Source organism: Tursiops truncatus, chromosome 13 (assembly GCF_011762595.2).
Source record: "Tursiops truncatus isolate mTurTru1 chromosome 13, mTurTru1.mat.Y, whole genome shotgun sequence".
Taxonomy (NCBI): domain Eukaryota; kingdom Metazoa; phylum Chordata; class Mammalia; order Artiodactyla; family Delphinidae; genus Tursiops; species Tursiops truncatus.
The window spans coordinates 19,151,012-19,170,543 of NC_047046.1; the positions used below are offsets into that span (position 1 = coordinate 19,151,012).

The 19,532-nt window shown below is 40.5% G+C and overlaps 1 protein-coding gene across 4 annotated transcripts in view; it reads left to right on the forward strand.

The window, feature by feature from the left end:
• The window catches only part of GRK3 (G protein-coupled receptor kinase 3), a 122,269-nt gene that overhangs the window by 41,492 nt on the left and 61,245 nt on the right, over positions 1-19,532 (forward strand). For 2 of the 4 annotated variants that reach the window (XM_033837104.2, XM_073790257.1), the window contains one exon: positions 12,916-12,989. The exons of the other annotated variants lie outside the window; for them this stretch is intronic. In XM_033837104.2, coding sequence (XP_033692995.1) covers positions 12,916-12,989 — 74 coding nt within the window. The remainder of the gene's footprint in view (positions 1-12,915; positions 12,990-19,532) is intronic. 4 annotated transcript variants of the gene reach the window in all.

A 19,532-nucleotide genomic window follows, 5' to 3' on the forward strand; every position in this document is an offset into this window, starting at 1 on the left:
AATCAGGAAACCAGGGAACCTTAGCACAAAGAGTTGGTGAAAACCACCCAGCTTGTTGGCTCCCAGAGGAGCCAGAGTCTAGGGCGTACTGACCATGGGTGGGGTGTGGGCACCATCTGACTCTGGGGTGTCATGAATATGAGTCGGGTCTAAGCATCTTATCAGGGATAAGTGGGTAATGAAAGCAGGTGACAAGAAAGAGACTGACTGGGTTATTGCTTAAATTAGTTATTTAGGGAATGTTTCTTTGAGGAAGTGATTTGAAGAAGTGATTGGTTTTGAGAAAGAAGGAGCCCCCGTGAGGATCAGGTGGAAGAGCGTTCTCAGCCAAGAAGGAACAGCATTCTTGGCATAGGGAACAGCATGGTAATCAGCAGGGGCAGGAAAGAACACAGCAGGTTCCAGAATCAGCCAGAGGCCGAGGTGGGCAGGAATCAGGGTTTTATTTTACGTGTAATGGGAAGCTCTGGTGGGTTTTGACCATGTCCGATTTGTTTTAAGATCATTCCAGCCTTTTTATGGCGAATGAATTATCCAAGTCAAAAGTGGGAGAGTGGAAGCAGGGAGATGAATTTGGAGGCTGCCGCCATCCAGGAAGTTGGCGGTGCTGGCTTACATCAGACGAGGACAGTGGAGATGCAAGAAGGGGGTGGATTGGGATTTATTCTGAAGATAAAACCTAACAGGTCAGCTAGTGAATGTGGGGAGTGTGGGAAAAAGAAGACTCAAGGAGAACTCAAAGGCCATTTAGGGGATAGTATACTTAGTTTCTATAATTTAGGACAGCGGTCCCCAACCTTTTTGGTACCAGGGACCGGTTCCATGGAGGACAGTTTTTCCATGGACTGGGGCAGGGTGGGAGGGAGATGGTCTTGGGATGATTCAAGCGTATTACATTTATTGTGCACTCTATTTCTATTATTATTACATTGCAATATATAATGAAATAATCATACAACTCACTGTAATGCAGAATCAGTGGGAGCCCTGAGCTTGTTTCGCTTGTCGCTCACTGATAGGGTTTTGATATGAGTCTGCAAGCAGTTGATTTATCATGGTCTCCATGCAGTCACACCTCTCTGCTGATGATAATCTGTATTTGCAGCCACTCCCCAGCGCTAGCATCACCGCCTCAGCTCCACCTCAGGTCATCAGGCATCAGATTCTCGTAAGGAGCACGCAACCTGGATCCCTCGCATGCGCAGTTCACAGTAGGGTTTGCGCTCCTATGAGAATCTGATGCCACCGCTGATCTGACCGGAGGCGGAGCTCAGGCTGTAATGCAGGTGATGGGGAGCGACTGTAAACACAGGTGAAGCTTCGCTCACTCGACCGGTACTGGTCCGTGGCCTGGGGGTTGGGACCCCTGACTTAGGGGAATGAATACGTTCTATAAAGTATATTTCCTTAAATTATTCAAAACTATGAAAGGAAAGGAACTAGTTAATGCACAGAAAGATGAAGTGAACGGGGTAATTGAAAACACCGTGTCATCACGTCACCTTCATGCTCTATACCTGTCCTAAAGCCCCACTGCAGGACAAAGTCCCTCTTGTTACTGTCGTTCAAGTCACCCAAACTGGCCTCTGTCTTTTTTTTCTTTGTCTTTTTCTTCTAGCATATACTCCACCGATGAGTCTTACGCTCTGTCTCCCTCTGTGGGACACCGCCTTCTGGCCTGTGCTTTTCTCAAAGATCCAGCCATTTGGGAATTCCCTGGTGGTCTAGTGGTTAAGACACTGTGCTTCCACTGCCGGGGAGAGGTGCGGGTTTGATAACCCGGTCGGGGAACTGAGATCCCACATGCCGTGCGTCACGGCCAAAGACAACAACGAAAGATCCAGCCATTCAGGGATTAGCTGAACCGTGAACAGTCCATTTTCTGGTGTTCCTTGTGTGCCGTTTATTTGGCACTTCCTGTGGCAAATGTAGGATTTCCAGGTGCCTCTTCCGTGCGGTTTCTCTAACTGGAATCCAAATTCCTTGAGACCAAAGATAACCTCTGATGCTGTTTTCCTCTTTGTGACTAGAAAGCATCTAGGTCAGTATTTTATACACCAGAGGAAGTGACTCTTCTTTTTTTTTTGGTCTTTTTGCTTCAGCGTGAAATCCTTTCAACTGCCATTACTGTAAAACTCTTATTTGTAGCATCTTGTGTAAACAGTAGGAGTATAGCTACATATTCTGTGATTATTTTCTCAGCGTGAGGAGAGCATTCCAGGGGTGAAGTCATGGCCCACCAATGATGCACCCGGCGTCCTGTCCATCACCTCCGTCGTGGCCCTCGTGGGCATCTGTGCACTGCTGGCACGAGTGTTAGCATGAGCACCCACAGAAACAGAGGGCCCAGTTGGGCAGCTGTGTTCGCGGGAGAGCAGCGGGGTGCTTGTCCCCGTCACGCACAAAGGGTGGAAGGGACTTCCCACCGCCACATCCCCACTCCTGGCAGAAGGTATAAGGCCCCGAGCGTACAAAATTACAACACGTAAACGCACCATCTAACTTTTAAACATACCTGTGTCATTTAATTAACAAACTTAAACATACCTATGTCATTTAATTAACAAATGGCTACAAGTTAAAATGAATTTGGACTAAATAATCAGAAACCACCCCATTGCTCTAGTAAGAAATCATTTCATAGTCATGAGGTTTCACGCCAAGATATGACAAGCCCACTCCAGCCACCAGTCACTGGAGGCGCCGCAACAGCGGCCCGTGGGCCTTCTTGCCCCGGAGGGTTGGCTGTGGCGCTGTCATCACCTGGTGTTCCGCTATCAAGGTTCTACTTTTTTGAGCCTCGAAGGCTTTTGCTGACATCTTCACATTCTGGTAGAAATATTGAGAGCCAGGTGGTAGGCAGGCACTGTTAACACATAGGGGTCAACACTTTGTACCTGTTACGGGTCGGCTCCAGGGAGGGGATGAGGATGAAAGGGTCATCTGCGGACAGACGCGGTGGCAGATGAGCATTCCAAGGAAGAGGAAGGAAGAAGGATTCAGCTTTGCCGTGTTGAGAAGAAAGAGGCCCCGCTCTAAAATCCTCCGCCCCGGATTTGAGAGCTGAGTTTAACTTTTCATGAAACAATTGCCCACTTATATTAAAAACTATTCCCCAGCAGGCTCTTTGGCATTCCGAAGCTCTGAGCACACGCGAAGCATTGTGTAACTGAGAAATACCTAGCACTGGGATTCTTCTAGTCGGATCCCTCCGCCTGCCGGATGAAGCCCATCTCCCCCCGCCCATTCAAGCCTCGGTGGTGGGATAAAGCATTCCTTCCACCTTTTCCCCATAGGAACGTGCTGTGTCCAGATTCAGAGCCTCACTCCTTCCTTATCTCCATGGAAATTTCCTGTCTCTGGCCACTTGTTCTTTCTCTCGGCTCTGTAGCCCGTTAATCTCTCCACACCTGGCCTGTACTTCACTTCTTCCCGGAACCATCTGTGACTATAGCGCGAGCCGTACTGATCTTCCCTTAGTAAATTTATCAAACGTTTATTGAGCCGATTGAGAACTGGTCATTGTGCTGAGGATTAGAGAGAAAACCCCACACGAGCAGGCCATTGCCCTCCCAGAGCCCCTGAGTAAACAACCGGTGACGTCGTTAGAGGTGCAGCCTTTTTTAACACCATGCCGCTGTGTATTCCCAAGGCCGGCGTCACGTTTAATGGGGAGATACTAGAAGTATTGCCATTGAACGCCAGGAACAGACAAGGAACAAGAAATGGACACATTGATCACGCCGACAGGACCAGTACCCAAGAGGTGGAGGGCCCGAAGGATTCCTTGAGCAGCGGTGCCGAGTAGCAAACCTCAATACAGAAGGCCCTGGCCGTGCTCGTGAGCAAAGACCTGTAACCCAGGGTGAAAATGGAACCTTAAACATATGAAAAGATGTTCAACTTGATTAAAGATTGGCAAAGCGCAAATTACTCTGAACTATTATTATTTTTCTTAATCTTTCAAACTGTCACGAGATCCGGAAGTTTAATAACACACTTTTGGTATGGCTGTGGGTTTAAAAACAGGAGCTGATGCATTGCCGGTAGGTGTATGAACAGGTACTGGTCGGATGGGGCTAATTTGGCTGGGTCTATTAAAATACCAGAAAGTCTATATAACCTTTGGCTCAGGAGTTTCACTCAGAGGAACGTATCCTACAAATAGGCTTGAACACATCAGAAATGATGTACAGAGAGGGTTATTTATTGCAGCAATTTTGTAAAAGCAAAATATTTCCTGCAGCCCAAATGTTCACCATTAGGGAACAAGTTATGTAACTTCTGACATTCCATCCGCTAGAATAATGCAGCGGTAAGGAGCGGCCAGGTAGCTCTTCGTGACTAGTATAGAAAGATCTCCACGGTCTCAAGTTATGAAAAACAGGCTGACGGAAACAGTATGGTAGGAAATAAGAGTTCGTCTTTGCGCCTGCCTTTGTGCTGTGTTAGGAGGTAACGCAGCGCCTATAACAGAGACCCACACATGAGAGTGTCTCTCTCATCCGTAGCGGTGCAGGGTTAGCGGGAGGCCCCCCTCCATGTGCCACGCTCTTGCCATGTTGTGGCGCTGGTGTCCCTAGGACTGCAGAGTTTCCTGCATCGAGCTGGGTGAAGGAATCGCACGGATTTCTTAGCACCTGGCCAAGAAGTAACACACATCACTTCTCCGAAAAGATACAAGGAACCAGTAATAGCCATTACCTTGGGGGTGATGGTGGTGGGTGCGCTACTGGGAAGATGAAGGACATGGACCAGAAGGAAACTTTTCATTTTATACCTTTTTAATTTATTTTTACAACTTTGAGCCATTTTGTCCATTCATAAGATAAAAAGAGATAGTTGCGAGTTAGTGGCCTTGAAAGCACTAAGGACCCAGGGCCGTGGGAGCACAGAAGAGGGATAGCTCCTCCACCTGGCTGGGCTGGGGAGCTCTTCGAATTTTACTGCTTACGTGATGCTCAGTTGAGGTCCTGAAGGTAAAGTGGGTGTTAACCAGGTCAAGTCTGGAGGGGATGAGAAGGGTGGGGGTGGGGAAGCGGGTAGAGAGGTGGTTGGCAAGAAGGGAGCTGGTGCTGAGAAGGGGAGTCTGTTTCAGGTGGAGTGAGGAGCGTGTGTGAAGGCACAGAGGCGTGTTGAGTGACCTGCGCTTGCGTCCGGCCGTGCTGGGCAGGTGAGCGCTGTAGCTCTGGGGAGGTGTGGGGCAGAGCGTGCATTGCAGTGCAGATGTTAGAGGCTGGGTCTCATCCAGTGTTCTGTGCAATGATGAGTTCAAAAGCAAGGGAGCAGCATGGTCAGATCTAGGCAGCAGCACGCAGGATGAATGGGAAAGGAGACTGGACGAATGTTGAGGTGGCCGTGCCGTGATCTAGGAAGCAATGCATCTCTCCCTGCAAAGCGAGTATGGCAGTTAACTAATGCAACGCAGTTAGGTATTATCTTTTATGTATGTCTATCAGTACCTCCAATCAGATTGCAGTTGCTCTGAGAACCCCTTTATTTACACTTGTAGCACCATGACATAAATGCTTATTGGTTGGGCTTCCCTGATGGCACAGTGGTTAAGAATCCGTCTGCCGATGCAGGGGACACGGGTTCGATCCCTGGTCCGGGAAGACCTCACATGCCAAGAAGCAACTAAGCCCGTGCACAAGTACTGAGCCTGCACTCTAGAGCCCGTGAGCCATAACTACGGAAGCCCGTGTGCCTACAGCCCTTGCTCCGCAACAAGAGAAGCCCCTGCAACAAGAAGCCTGTGCACTGCAACGAGGAGTAGCCCCTGCTTGCCGCAACTAGAGAAAGCCCGCGCGCAGCAACGAAGACCCAATGCAGCCAAAAAAAACCAAAACCAGACAAACAAAAAACTTATTGGTTGATTCTCTTTTGTTTTAAATAAACCTTTAATGGAACATATGTATAGAAAAGTGCTCAAGTTCAAGTGCATAGCGTCATGAATTACCACCAAGTGAACACACATGCATTAATTGGTTGATTGTTATTCTGTTTCTTCCTTGTTAAAATTATGGTTAGACCCAGTGGGTTTTACACATCCTCCCCACTTTGTCCTGGCCATGTTTAATCTGTGATGTACACACATACCCTAATTTCCATACTGCCAGCTTTAATCATTGTTCTTTGAGACGTCTTTGGGAAATATAAATCAGGTGGATTGTTGGAATAATACTTCTATTTTAAGTTATTTTAAATCTCACTTTATTTTGTCATTTTGTTTGTTTACTATTAGATGTGCATTAAACTGTTATAAATGAAAACAATTGACCCCAGTCTGGAAAGAGTATTGGCATGGTGCATAGCCAGAAATTTTTTTCTTTTCCGTCATTTCATAATGTTGGTAAAGGCTGAAAGTAATCCAACTATTGCAAGGGTTTAGATATACTTTTCTTGCCACTGAATTTTCACATTTTCCTCCCAGTCCCAATTTCCTTTGTTCCCTTTTGAAGTAAGAGCCAATTGCTTGGAACATTCTGTGAATTTTTCTTTGGCCACGTTCATTACCATTTGTGCTTTTGTCTACTAGACTGTTAATATTCAGGGCCCCAAATCTCTCCATTCTCTAAATGAGTGCTCTCATTAATTATGAGATGTGCTGAATTTCAATTGGAGGTGGGGTAGATAATTTGGATATTTAGAAGACCTATTTACAATATTCCTCAACTACATTTTGTTACTAATTTTCTTCTGTAAGGTTTTAAGTCGGGAAGTGAAAGTTCTAGTTTGATAAGCAGAGTCAAATAAAAAAATATATTTAAGGTTTGCATGAAGTAGGTAAAAATAATTAACTAATTATTCGTTTTGATTTATATTTATTTATTCCTCTTGGGACTTGGAAGAAATGAAAGGGAGAATTATTCAGTGGGAATTTAAGTTAGTATTATTCATCTAGGAGGGGCATGGTGCCCTGTGGGAGTTTTCCATGTTTACATCTGTATGCTTGCTTTCTGTATTTTTGAGTTTGCTTTTCTAGTTATCATTTCAGATTTCCTTTGTTTTCACTTGTAAAGACCATCGTGTATCCTGAATGTGTCAGAGTAGCTGTTTCCAGCCTCTGCTTACCCAGAACCTTTGTAATTACTTATTTTAGTCCCATGCCTCTGTGTGTGAATGATTTTATCTTCCTTACAAACTCGTGCTTTATGAAGAACATCCTGTAGAGACTGACAACCATGTTAAGTGATCAGGCATTAGCTTCTGGAAATTTTAGATCCCAATTTGTGATCGACTTAAAGCCACTGTTCAGGAACATCTTTTGAGCCTTGTCCCTGGCTTAGTTGTATGTACCCAATCTTATTTTTCTTTCTTCTTTAGCACCTTTTTTTTTTTTTTTTTTTTTTTTTTGGTGGGGTGGCAGGAAGTGTCAGGTTTATTGAGGTATAATTTAAATAAAACTCACCATCTACAATGTACAATTCTGTGAGTTTTGACAAATTCATAAAGTTGTATAACGACTACCAAAGTCAAGATACAGAGTGATTCATCACCTCCACAAATGTTCTAGTACCCTTTATGGTTGACCGCCACACCCCACCCCAACCCCTGGCAACCACTGATCTAGTTGTTCCTGTGGTTCCTCCTTTTCCAGAATGACACATAAGTGGACTCATTTAGCATGTAGCCTTTGGGTCTGGTTTCTTTCACTTAGCACAGCGCATTGGAGATTCACGTATAGTGGATGTATCAGTAGTTCATGCCTTTGTCTTGTTGAGTAGTGTTCCATCGTATGGGTACGTCACAGTTTACCTAGCCATCAATTGAAGAACATTTGGGTTATACCCAGTTTTTTGATATTATATATGAAGCTACTACAAATAGCCGTGTTCAGATTTTTGTGTGAACATAAATTTTCATTCCTATTGGGTAAATACCTAGGAGTGTGATTATTTGGGTTGAATGGGAAATGGATATTTTAACTTTAAAGAGATGTTTTCCAATGAGCCTGCATTCCTACTAGCAGTCTAGGAGAGTTCCAGTTACTCCACATCCTCTGCTCGTCAGCAATGGCATTCATTGTCTCTCTCTCTTTTTTTTGGCTATTCTAAGAAGTATATAGTGATATCTCACTGTGTTTTTAATTTGCATTTTCCTAATGACTAACAATGTTGGACAACTTTTCATGTGCTTATTTTACATTTATATATCATCTTTGGTGAAAATATTCAAATCTTCTGCTCAATTTTTAAAAATACTGGGTTGTTTATATTCTCATCATCGAGTTTTGAGAATTCTTTGTATACTTTGGATACAGGTTCTCTATCAGATATGTATATTGCAAATATTTTCTCCAAATCTGTGGCCTGTCTTTGCTTTCCCTTTGTAAGTAATGAGTAATTTATGGGAGATTACTTTTGAGACTGTGTAAATAATTTTGTTCCGTATCAAACTTTTGCCGCCGGGTTTTGGCACCTGTTGATTTTCTAACTCCATCATTCCTTCTGTAGTTTTTGGTTGGTATTTGATGCTAAGGAAGAGCTTCCCCTTCTTTCCTTTATTCTTCTCCTCCCTTCTTCCTTCTTTCCCCTTCCCTCCATTGTAGAGTCACAGCCCATCAATCATCCCAGCCAGCACAGTAACTCCCCTCTTTGCCTGTTGATTCAGAGGCACGAGGAGTCCAAGACATAATATATGCTTCTCAGCGAACGAAGCTTCTGGTTGCCAAAATTTGATATTGTCAGTCTTCTGAACTCTGCCCTTCTAGTGGTTATGAAGTGGTATCTCAAAGTGATTTAATTTATATTTGCATGATGACCAATGGTATTGAGCCCTTTTAATGTGCTTATTGGCTAGTCATATTTCTTCCTTTGTGAAGTGTTCACATTTTTTGCCCATTCTTTTATTGGGTTGTTTCGTTTTAAAAATTGATTTGTAAAAAAAAAAAAAAAAAAATTGATTTGTAAGAGGTTTTTTTTTTAATGTATACATAAACGGGATATAGGCCTTTTTCAGATTTGTTTCTTTCTTTTTTTCTTTTCCCATTTGGATATAAGTATTTTCTAGCACCATTTGTTGAAAAGACTTCCTTTTCCTAATAAATTGCTTTGCTATCTTTGTAGAAAATAGGTTGAGCACATATAAGTGTATTTCTGGATCCTCTATTCTGTTTCATGATTTAGTCTTATGCCAGTACCACACTGTGTTGATTACCATGGCTGTATAATGAGTCCTGAAATTAAGCAGTGTAAGTCCTTGAACCTTTTGCTTCTTTCTCAAGATGTTTTGGGTATTCCAGGTTTTTCGCCTTTCCATATACATTTTATTTATTTATTTATTTATTTATTATTTTTTATTTTTTTTATTTATCAATTTTATTTTTTCAGTAAGCTTTTTTTTTTTTTTTTAACATCTTTATTGGGGTATAATTGCTTTACAATGGTGTGTTAGTTTCTGCTTTACAACAAAGTGAATCAGTTATACATATACATTCCATATACATTTTAGAATCAGCTTGTCAGTTTCTTTAAAAAGCCGATGGGGATTATCATTAGGATTGCATTGACTCCATAGATCAATTTGGGGAGAATTAACATCTGCAATAGTGAATCTTCCAATCCATGAACTGACTATATCTTTCCATTTATTTAGATCTTCTTTAACATCTTTCAGTCATATTATATAGTTTTCCACTTAGTGGCATTGTATATCTCTTATTTATTTATTCTTAAGTATTGGTTCTTTTTTGATGTTATTGCAAATGGACTTGTTTCAGAATTCCATCTTAAAACTGTGTGATGTAAGTGTATCTAATGTCATTGATTCTTTCAGCTAATGACCTTGTATTTTATGGTCATTTATGGATCTTCCTAAATTCACTTATATATTCTAGTAGTTATTTTGTAGATAGGATTTGTTATATAGTTAATCACGTTGTCTAGGGATAAAATTCGTTTTAATTCTTCCTTTTCAATTTTAGTAAGTTTTATTTCCTTTTCTTATTGCACTGGCTAAGACCTCACAATATTGAATAGAAGGTGTGAGATTAGGCATTCTGGCCTTTTCTAATCTGAAATGCTTTGTACTTTGTTTATCCCACAGCTCAGAGAGGTCTTATTGACATTCTGTTTTATCATTGATCTCAGCATCATATTTAATTACTTTATATAATTTCCCATAAATTACAGTTATTTCATTTGTTTACTACTTTGTTGTCTGCCCCTTACACAAACCCATAAGTCTCTTATGGGAAAAACTCTGTCTTCACCAGCATATAGCACGGTGACTCTTAGTAGATACTCAGTAAATGCTTTGTCAAATGAGTAAATTTTGGTAGGAACTTTTAGCAGTTATGCAGTCTATCCTCCTTCCCAGTGTTTGAATCTCCTTGGTAAAACCTAGGACAGGTATTATTTCTTAGAAGATTTTTTTCATATTCTTCTTTCCCTCTTTTTCATTTTTTAGGTGGTTATATTTCAATTTCCCATAGAAACCACGTATATTTAATGCTTTCAAAAGTTCTTAATTGATCTCTTATAAAAGATAATACAATTCTTTCTACCAATTTTTGCAAAATATTTTAGTGGCAAATTGGGATAGTTTGCCTTTCCTGGATGTTACATACACTCGGAAGTTAATCACTATTCAGGCAGTTTGCAGTGGTTCAAATATAGAAACAAGGGTAAACACATTCCACAGTTACCTAGTAAGCAGGTGTTGGCTCACTACTTTTTATTCTTTGAAATCTGGAGAAATCGCACTGATGAAGTGAACCAGTTAGGCAAATTATTTCCTTATTTTTGCCCTTTAGCTTTCGTTCTAATCTGAGTAATGCTTCATTTTTTTTTTTAATGTAATTTAAGTCTAATGAAGGTAAATTGCATTCAGCCTGGAACACAACGATCTAGGATGTATCCAAAAGGCAAAATATCTTTCTTCTGGCTGCCCCATTTTAACAGCTGCTGTGACAGAAAGTAATGCTTCAGTTTATGTACAGACACGAGGAAAATACTGTTTTTTCCCCCTATATGATGTTCCAAGTAATTCTTTGGCTTATCTTACACATTGATGATGGAAATTGCATTAAAGAAGTAGGTAAACAACATATTAAGTTGGATGTTTATTCATTCAACTCCCTTTCTTCATCCTCCTCCTTCTTTCTTTCCTCTCCCTTCCAGTTTACAAGTGGAGATTTCAACAGTCCTCCACCGATAATGGAGAGAATAAATAGACAGTCAGTAAGATTTAGGGCACCCGGACAGGCCTATCAACCAACTTGGCCTAATTGCTTTTTTACTTTATTTAATGAAACACTCCACCCTATATACTGTTTCTCTTTTTTTTTTTCAAGTACCCTTGAAACATTCACCTAGAGGGACCAAGTTTGGGGCCAAAACCAAGTTTCAATAAATTTAAAAACATTGGAAGTCCTACTGAATGTGTTCTCTGACCACAACAGAATTAAACAGAAATCAATATCCCAAAAATACCTGAAAAAAAAAACCCCCCAAATATCTGGAAATTAAACTACACATTCCTGAATGACTCATGAGCCAAAGAAGAAATGACGAGGGAAATTGGAAATTACTTTGAAATGAATGAGAACAAAAAGTCAACCTTTCTCTTATTTAAAATAAAAATATTAACATGCACATCAGTAGAGATTCACATCTTCAGTTCTTCCTACTCGTCTGCTTCTTGAATTCCCTACTCCCTCCGTATGTTGGCCCTGCTGCAGTCCCTTGACAGTATGAGCACGGCCGTGCTGCTGCTGGAGCTGTGCACCCAGCCCCTGTTAGTCTGGTCTTGCCAATCTAACCAAGTAGTCCAAATACCTTTCTTCCAGTTCCACTGAACAAACATTTACCGTTTTCAAAGGTCAAGTTCCTGGAAGCATGGAGGGGAATTTATGGGGCAACAACAGACAGGCTCAAGTTATATAACTCTTATGTTAACTTGAATGAAAATCTTTTCAAAGCAGCTTCCTTCCTGTCCTACCTGGGGAGTTCTGATCTACCTTTGCCCAACATTTTAGACTTTTTGTGAGTCTTTCTTCACTTTTTTTTTTTTCCTGTGACTTCTCTCTCTCCTAACAATCCTTTAATTGTTTGGACCTTCTCATTGCTTTTGACTTTTCGTAATCTCCCAGTATCTCTGCCCTCAGTCTGGTGTCAGCTTGTCCTCTCCAGCTTCATTCATTCACTGAGGCTTGACTAGGTGCAAGGCATTGAGCTGGCCACTGGGTTTGGTCCTGGGGTGGGAGACTTGTAATCAGATAATTAACCTGGGTGAGCACTTTGGCAGAGGCATGTTGGAAGGGCCATGCGAACAAACATTCTTTCAACACATATTAATTGGCCTCCCACTGTGTAGCAGGCACTGTGCAATGGGGGTGGTATCCCGGGCAGAAGGTACTGATTGCTTGAAGATGAGGCGTGGATCTGGGAATGGGTGATCTGCTCTGGCACGAGGTATTTGGTAGGGACTTGGAGGGACTTGAGCTAATAAGTGGTGAGAGAAAAGCCTAGAAAGGTTAGGAAAGTACTTCTTTTGTTTTTCTTAAGGGAGTTGTAGTTCTGTTTCTGTGGCGTAGCATTTATTAGCTCCATGGTGACTCTTACCAACTTCTGTATTACCTGTATCTCTGATTTCTTTGGTTAATCTTCCACTTGTTCTGGTGCCCAGTAGCACTAAGTGGTGCTAAACACTAGCACTGTTAATTGTGCAGTTTTTAAAAGTGGGAGGGGGGCTGCCAAGAGAGAAGGAGCCTCAAAGCAGGGCACCAGGGGTGTGATTCTCTTAACTTTACCTGGATTATTTCCTTTTAGGCGTTAAGTAGCCTCTTGAAACCCCCTTTTTTATTTTAAGGGTAGGGGAGGAAGAGGTTGAAACAAATGAATTTGAAAACACCCTGTGGGATAAAATTTACATTCATCGCCCACCCTGAAATTTTTTATTCTTTTTCTTTAGGTTTCTTGCTATTTAAAGATTTTTGTTTGAATGAAATTAATGAAGCTGTACCTCAGGTGAAGTTTTATGAAGAGGTAAGAAGTGACTGTTTTATCAATGCTTTTATTTCAAAAGCATATTTAAACTGTACTTTGGGAAATATTAAGACTACTAGATATCTTAGAGATTCGTCAGAAGTAATTAGTACTACAAGATATAGTTTTAGAGATGCTGACAACAACTATAAAAATCATATTTTTAAAGCTCTGTAGTGTTCTGGAATCAGTGAGGAATAGTTGGACTCAGATTCCAGAGGAGGAAGAATCATTCAGAGGTGCACTGAGCATTACCGGCCATTTTATTTTCTGCAGAAGCACGCTGATTCTGGACACAGAAGCCGAGGCAGGGGGCTGCTACTGGGTGAAAGAGAAACTAGCAAAGGTTTATGGTCACACATTACTAGAGTGACAAATTGGAGACTTGGTGGGAAAAACCCACAGCTGGTTTTCCCAGCAGGACATTGGGAGGGGATCTGAAGAGGGAGGCCAAGAGCTTCTGGAAGACACATTGAAACCTCCCACAGCCTTGTGGTATTAAACGGTATTGAAATGTACACCTGTTGTGGCAGGAATCCGAAAACAGAACAGGCAAGAGATGAAAACCCCACTGAAGAGCCATAACCACTTATCACCTGGGGTGGCGGCTGGTCCAGGTGTGGTGGGCAGGTGAGAATCCAGCTTTGGCCCCTGGCAGGAGGCTGCTTCTGGGAGACAGAAAAACCAGAAGAGGTTTCTGGATCTGGAGTAAAAAACAGATGAAACTGGGAATTCCGTGGCGGTCCAGTGGTTAGAACTCCGTGCTCTCGCTGCCAAGGGCCTGGGTTCAGTCCCTGGTCAGGGAACTAGGATCCCATAGCCGTGCGGTGCAGACAAACCCTCACCCTCCCGCCCCCCGCAAAACAATTAAAAACTTATAACATCAAACATATTAAAAAAAAAAAAAAACAACGAAGCTGGAGGAGCCCCCAAAACATGATGAGTCCCGTGCTGAAGACACATGCCAAGTTTTGAAGCTTGAGTGGGCCGGGGGGCCAAAGAGCTATCCTGAAGACTTCTTAAGGGCAGAACTGAATCCAGTGCTGAGGAGACAGAGGTCTCATTGAACTCCATGGAGACCCAGGCCTTAGAACAGGGACCAACCAGAGGCAGACTGAGTCCTACACAAATGGCAGGGCAGACCAGCCCAGTTCAACCACCTGTTGGGTGATGAACTCCCTCCCTACCTGTGCAACAGAGAATAAGGGGAGCTCTCTGTCTCTTTTGCAGGTAGAAAATAACAATATATAGAGACTCTCCAATCTTCACCATACAGTAAAAAATGATTTTCCACCTAAGAAGCAAGATCACATGACTTATAAACAAGGCAATAGAAGCAGACCCACAGATGAATCAGATATTGGAGTTAGTTGACAAGTACCTAAAAATAACTGTAAATATGTTCCAGACAATAGAGAAAAAGATGGACAAAATAATTAGATGGAGGAATAGAGAGTTTCAGCATAATTTGAATGTATTGTGGAAAACCAAACAGATATTCTAGAACATAAAGTATTTGAAATTAGAACCTAGTGGTTAGAACCAATAGCAGATTGTCACAGTGCGAGACAGGATTAACGAATAGGGAAGCAGGTCAGTAGGTCATCTCAAACTGAAATACAGAGAAAAAAGAATATAAAAAAGAAATAAGGGCATTAGAGACATGTGAGGCATACCTAAAAGGTCTAACACATGTAAAGTTGGACTCCCAGAAAGGAAGAGAGAGAATGGTACAGAAGCAGTATTTGAAGATATAATACTAAGAGTATTACAAAATGATGAAAGTCAGCAGCTTACAGATTCAAAAAACTTAGAACACCCCAAGCAGGATGAGTACAGAGGAAACGTATCTTTGCACACCAATATAAGACTGTGGAAACCTGTGACAGAGAGAAAATTTTAAAAGCAACCAGAGGTTAGAAAAAGACACCTCATTTTTAAAGGGGCAGTAATATGAACAAAACGACTGTGACATATTAAAATAAATGATTAAGAAAAAAGAAAGACAGACAATGAAATGGCCATCTTTCAAGTAATCAGAGAAAAAAGCTGCCAACCTAGAATTCTTTCCTCAGCCAAAACTTCCTTCAAAAATGAAGGTGAAATAAAGATATTTTCAGACAAAAACCAAGAGAATTTGTCAGTAGTGAAACTGCATTACCATAAATACTAAAGGGAGCTACTGTAAGCAGAAGGGAAATTACCCCAGATGGAAATGCAGGAAGGAATGAAAGACATCATAAAGAGTAAATATGTATGTGAAATATATGAATGTTGACCATACAAAACTATAATATGTTTTTAGAGTTTAAAGTGTGTGTAAAACTAAAATGTATGAGAGTAGCACAAAAGGCAGGAGAGGGGTTAATAAAGTTAAAATATCTTAAGATTCTAGGATTATTGGGGATAGTAAAAATAATAATTTGCATTGACTTGTAAAGGATGCATATTGTAATCTCTAAGGTAACTTTTAAAAGAATAAAATGTGTATGTTAAAAGAGAGGAGATGTGGAATAAAACAACATTGTATTAATCCAAAAAAAAAAAAAGAATAAAAGGTGGACATAAAGTAGGAGGTCAAATTGAAAATAAAGAGTAAGGTGGTAACTATAAATTCATCTATATAAATATTGATGATTACATTTAATATAAATGGACTAAATACTCCCAGTAAAAGACTAAGTTTGTCAGACTGGATAAATAACCAAAACCATGTGATATACTGCTTATAAGTGAGATGCTTTATTTATGTATTTTAAGATATTTTATTTTTTGATTAACCTATAGTTGCTGTACAATATTATATAAGTTACAGATGTACAGTATAGTGATTCAATTTTTAAAGAAGTGGTATACTTTAAACAGAAGGATGGAAGAGGATATGTAATATACACACTAACTGAAGCAAAGCTGGTATAGCTATACTAATATCAGACAAAGTACATGGCAATGCTACTTTGAGATAAAGAGAGATTATTTCATAATGATTGAGGAGTCAGCATCTGTATCTTACAAATAACAGAAGTTTAAAATATTTAAAGCAAAAATTGGCAGGAAGATCCAAAACAAAATAATTCTACAACCCTAGTGGGATACCCACATACTTCAAGAACTTGTAGAAGAAACAGGCAAAAAATTAGTAAGGATGTAGAAGATCTTAATAAAGTGATGAATAAACTTGACCTAATTGACCCAGCAGAAACAGAGTTTTGCATTCTTTAAAGTACATATGAAACATTTACCAAAATAGATCATATGCTGGACCCTAAAGAAAACTTTCTACAAATTTCAAGATTGAAATTGTTCAGAGTATGTTCTCTGACCACAGTGGACTTAAGCTCAAATTTAATAACAGTGTTAAGTAAGAAATCCTTAGCTGCCTGGAAACAAATAACTTCTAAATAATTTAAGGGCCAAAGAGGAAATTAAAATAGAACTTAGAGAATATATTAATTGAAATATATTTAAGAAATGACATATGCCAATATTATTAGCATGATCTGTCTTTACCCTAAAACATTTGAAATGGTCCAAAGAAAGCATGGCATAATTAGGGCTGATATTAGTAATCTTTGTATCTTTGAAAATTGGAAGAATATTCCCTTTTTTCCTGGTTTATTGATATACATGAAAATGACATTTTTCTACATTTAAAAAATTATATTAATGTATTTCCAGGAAGAATGATCAAATGATGATGCACATGTAGCATCATGTGAAAAAAAAAGTTATCTAAATCCCAAAGTCTTCCACTGAGTATGAAGTGACTTTATTATTTCAGTCTGAATCAGGCATTTTATCTGGACGAGACTCACAGCTTGATGTGTCAAAAAATTTTTTTCTTTCCTGTGTTCTTAAAAGCTTCTCTCCAATTTCAGCATGTACTCAGCTGCTTTGTCAAAGAGAAAGCAATCTCCTTTAGTAGATGAAACAGATGGGCAACCTACGTAGTTATTTCTTAAGTACTTCTGGCCACTATGGTGGTGACTACTGCTGATGTGTTTCCATTTGAACTTCAGACATCAGAGTTTCTCTTCGTTGGCTTGTTCCTCAGCTCTTCTCTCCTCTCTCCTGGCCTGGTGTGATGGATCTGGCCTATCAGGTTATCCCCTTGGAGGAAAATGCTTCAGGGCTCCTCAGCAACTTGCTTTGTGTTCTTTAATTGACAATACCATCCACCTTGGAGTTTTCAGATACAGTTGTGTAAGTCAGTACAGCCTCCAAGATGGAAGTTATCAGTAATTCTGACTCCTGGGTTTCACCAGCCTGGTGGATTCTTTAATTTCTAGTTTTATAATCCTGATCCCTAGAAAACTCTGTTGTCAGATATCTTGCAATGTGTATGTTGTCCATTGTACTTCCGTTTTTCTGTGTCCCCAGGCGCTTAGTGGTTACCCATTTTCCTGTGGTCTGAAGTCCTAATTGCTTCTTCCAACACTCACATATCTCTGCGTTAGTTATCACTTACCTTTCCCTCTTTATCTTTCACTACCTTCTCACGTAGACCTTCCAGTAACCAATATTACCTGAACCCACCGAGCCCAGTTCTTCTTTTTATTACTTTCCTTATGTCCTTCCCCCAGCCTAGGATGCTGTTTCCCTTTCTCGGCTTGTGGAAAGCCTTGCTTCGTTTAAGGCCAACGTCAGTTTCTGTATTCTCCAGTAAAGCCTGTCTGTACAGTCGTCCCGGTCTTCCGTGATTGCTTTGCTTCTCTGATTCTTACACTGTCTGTTGCCTGTAATGCCCGTGGGATACTTAATATATGCTCGCTGCTGGTGTGTGCACGTCATCAGTATTTTCACTTGACCGTTGTTTGACTCCTAGACAGCAGGCCCAGCTAGGATCTAGGTGCAGCTGTGCTCTGCCCTCTCACTTGCTGTGGGATATGGTGCTGGTCACTGAGCAAACCCTGAAGCATCTACCTTGTGTCAGACTCAGAGCTTACAAGTGTGAACCAAGACACTGTCCTGTACTTGAGCTCATAGAATGGGGACTTAATATTTGAGCATCTGTTACCTTATCTATGAAATGAGGTTAGTAATCATCTCCTGCTATTTCACAGGCTAGCTGAGAGTCTCAAATGGGATGCCAGATGGACAGTTGCTTTCTAAACTGTAATATCTATAATATGCTGCTTAGGTATATGCTGTAACATGGTGGTAAAGAGTTCCAGCTCTAAACTGAGACCATCTGGATTTGGATTTGGACACTGCTGGTGATTAGCTGCCTGAAGTTGGGCAAGGAGTCTTGCTTCACTCTCTCTGGGTTTCCTCATCCAAAAGTTAGGGTGATAGCAGTGTCTGTCCTTAGGGTTGTCATGTGTGTATGCAACACACCAGAACAGCACCTGACACGTAGCTACTGCTCGGTGTGTTGGTTTATACACTTCCTTGTTCCAGTTAGATTTAGACGCAGCTTATAAAAATATTTATATTACACCTAGATTTAATAATAAATCACGGAAAACAGAAAATATAAGACCAGAGGTAAAGTTACTACACAGACTTTTCTTCACTCATGCAACCAGTATTTATCAAACACTAATGCTGGGAAGCATTGTTTGGATGGACAAAGTCTGTGCTCTCTTTGAGCTCCTATTTTTGTTGAAACAGACAATAAACCAGCAATAAATGAATAGGAAATATATCAGGAAATGATAACTGCTATGCAGTGATTCAAAACAGACCCTCAACTCAATGTGACGTATTGGGATTCGGTGGCCACCTTAAATTGCTGGGTCAAAGGCTGACTTCTGAGGAGGTGCATTTTAGTGGAGTAATTTCAGATATTGTGTTTATCCTTTGTGGCTTTCACTTAGTTTCTTGAATCTGTCAATTTATATGTTTCACCAAATCTGGTAAAATTTGGGCTATTATAAAACTTTATTTCTACCCCAGTCTCTTTTTTTCCTCTCTCTAGAATTCCAGTCATAACGAGGTTTGATCTTTCGATATTATCCTAGATACCACTGATTCTCCCTGTTCCATTCCCTGCCCCCCGAATTTTTTTTTCTTTCTTTTCTTCAGATTAGATAATTTTTATGGAGCTGTCTTCAAATTCATTGATGCTTTTGCCAACTCTAGTCTGTTATTATGTCCATCCATTGAATTTTTTTTCAGAGAAGATTTCCATGTGGTCCTTTTCATAGTTATTATTTTTCTGCTATTTCCTATCTTCTTATTCATTACGTGCATATTTTCTGTACATCTTTTAGTATAGTTATAACGGCTCCTTTAAAATCCTTGTCTGATAATTCCATCAGAATCATCTTGGATTGGTCTTCACTGATGGTCTGTTCTCTTGCATATGAGCCACATTTCTCTGTTTCTTCATAGATAGAGTAATTTTAGGTTGTATCTTGTCCATTGATATTGTAGATACTCTAAACTCTGTTTCTCCAAAGGGTATTGATTTTTTTTGTCTCAGCAGTTAATTTGGCTTACTCAGACTTGATGCTCTGTCTTCTCATACAGTGGGTAGCAACTGAATCTTGTTCAGTTCTTTTAACCTTAGCTGGACTGCTGTGGGTCTGTCATGCTCAC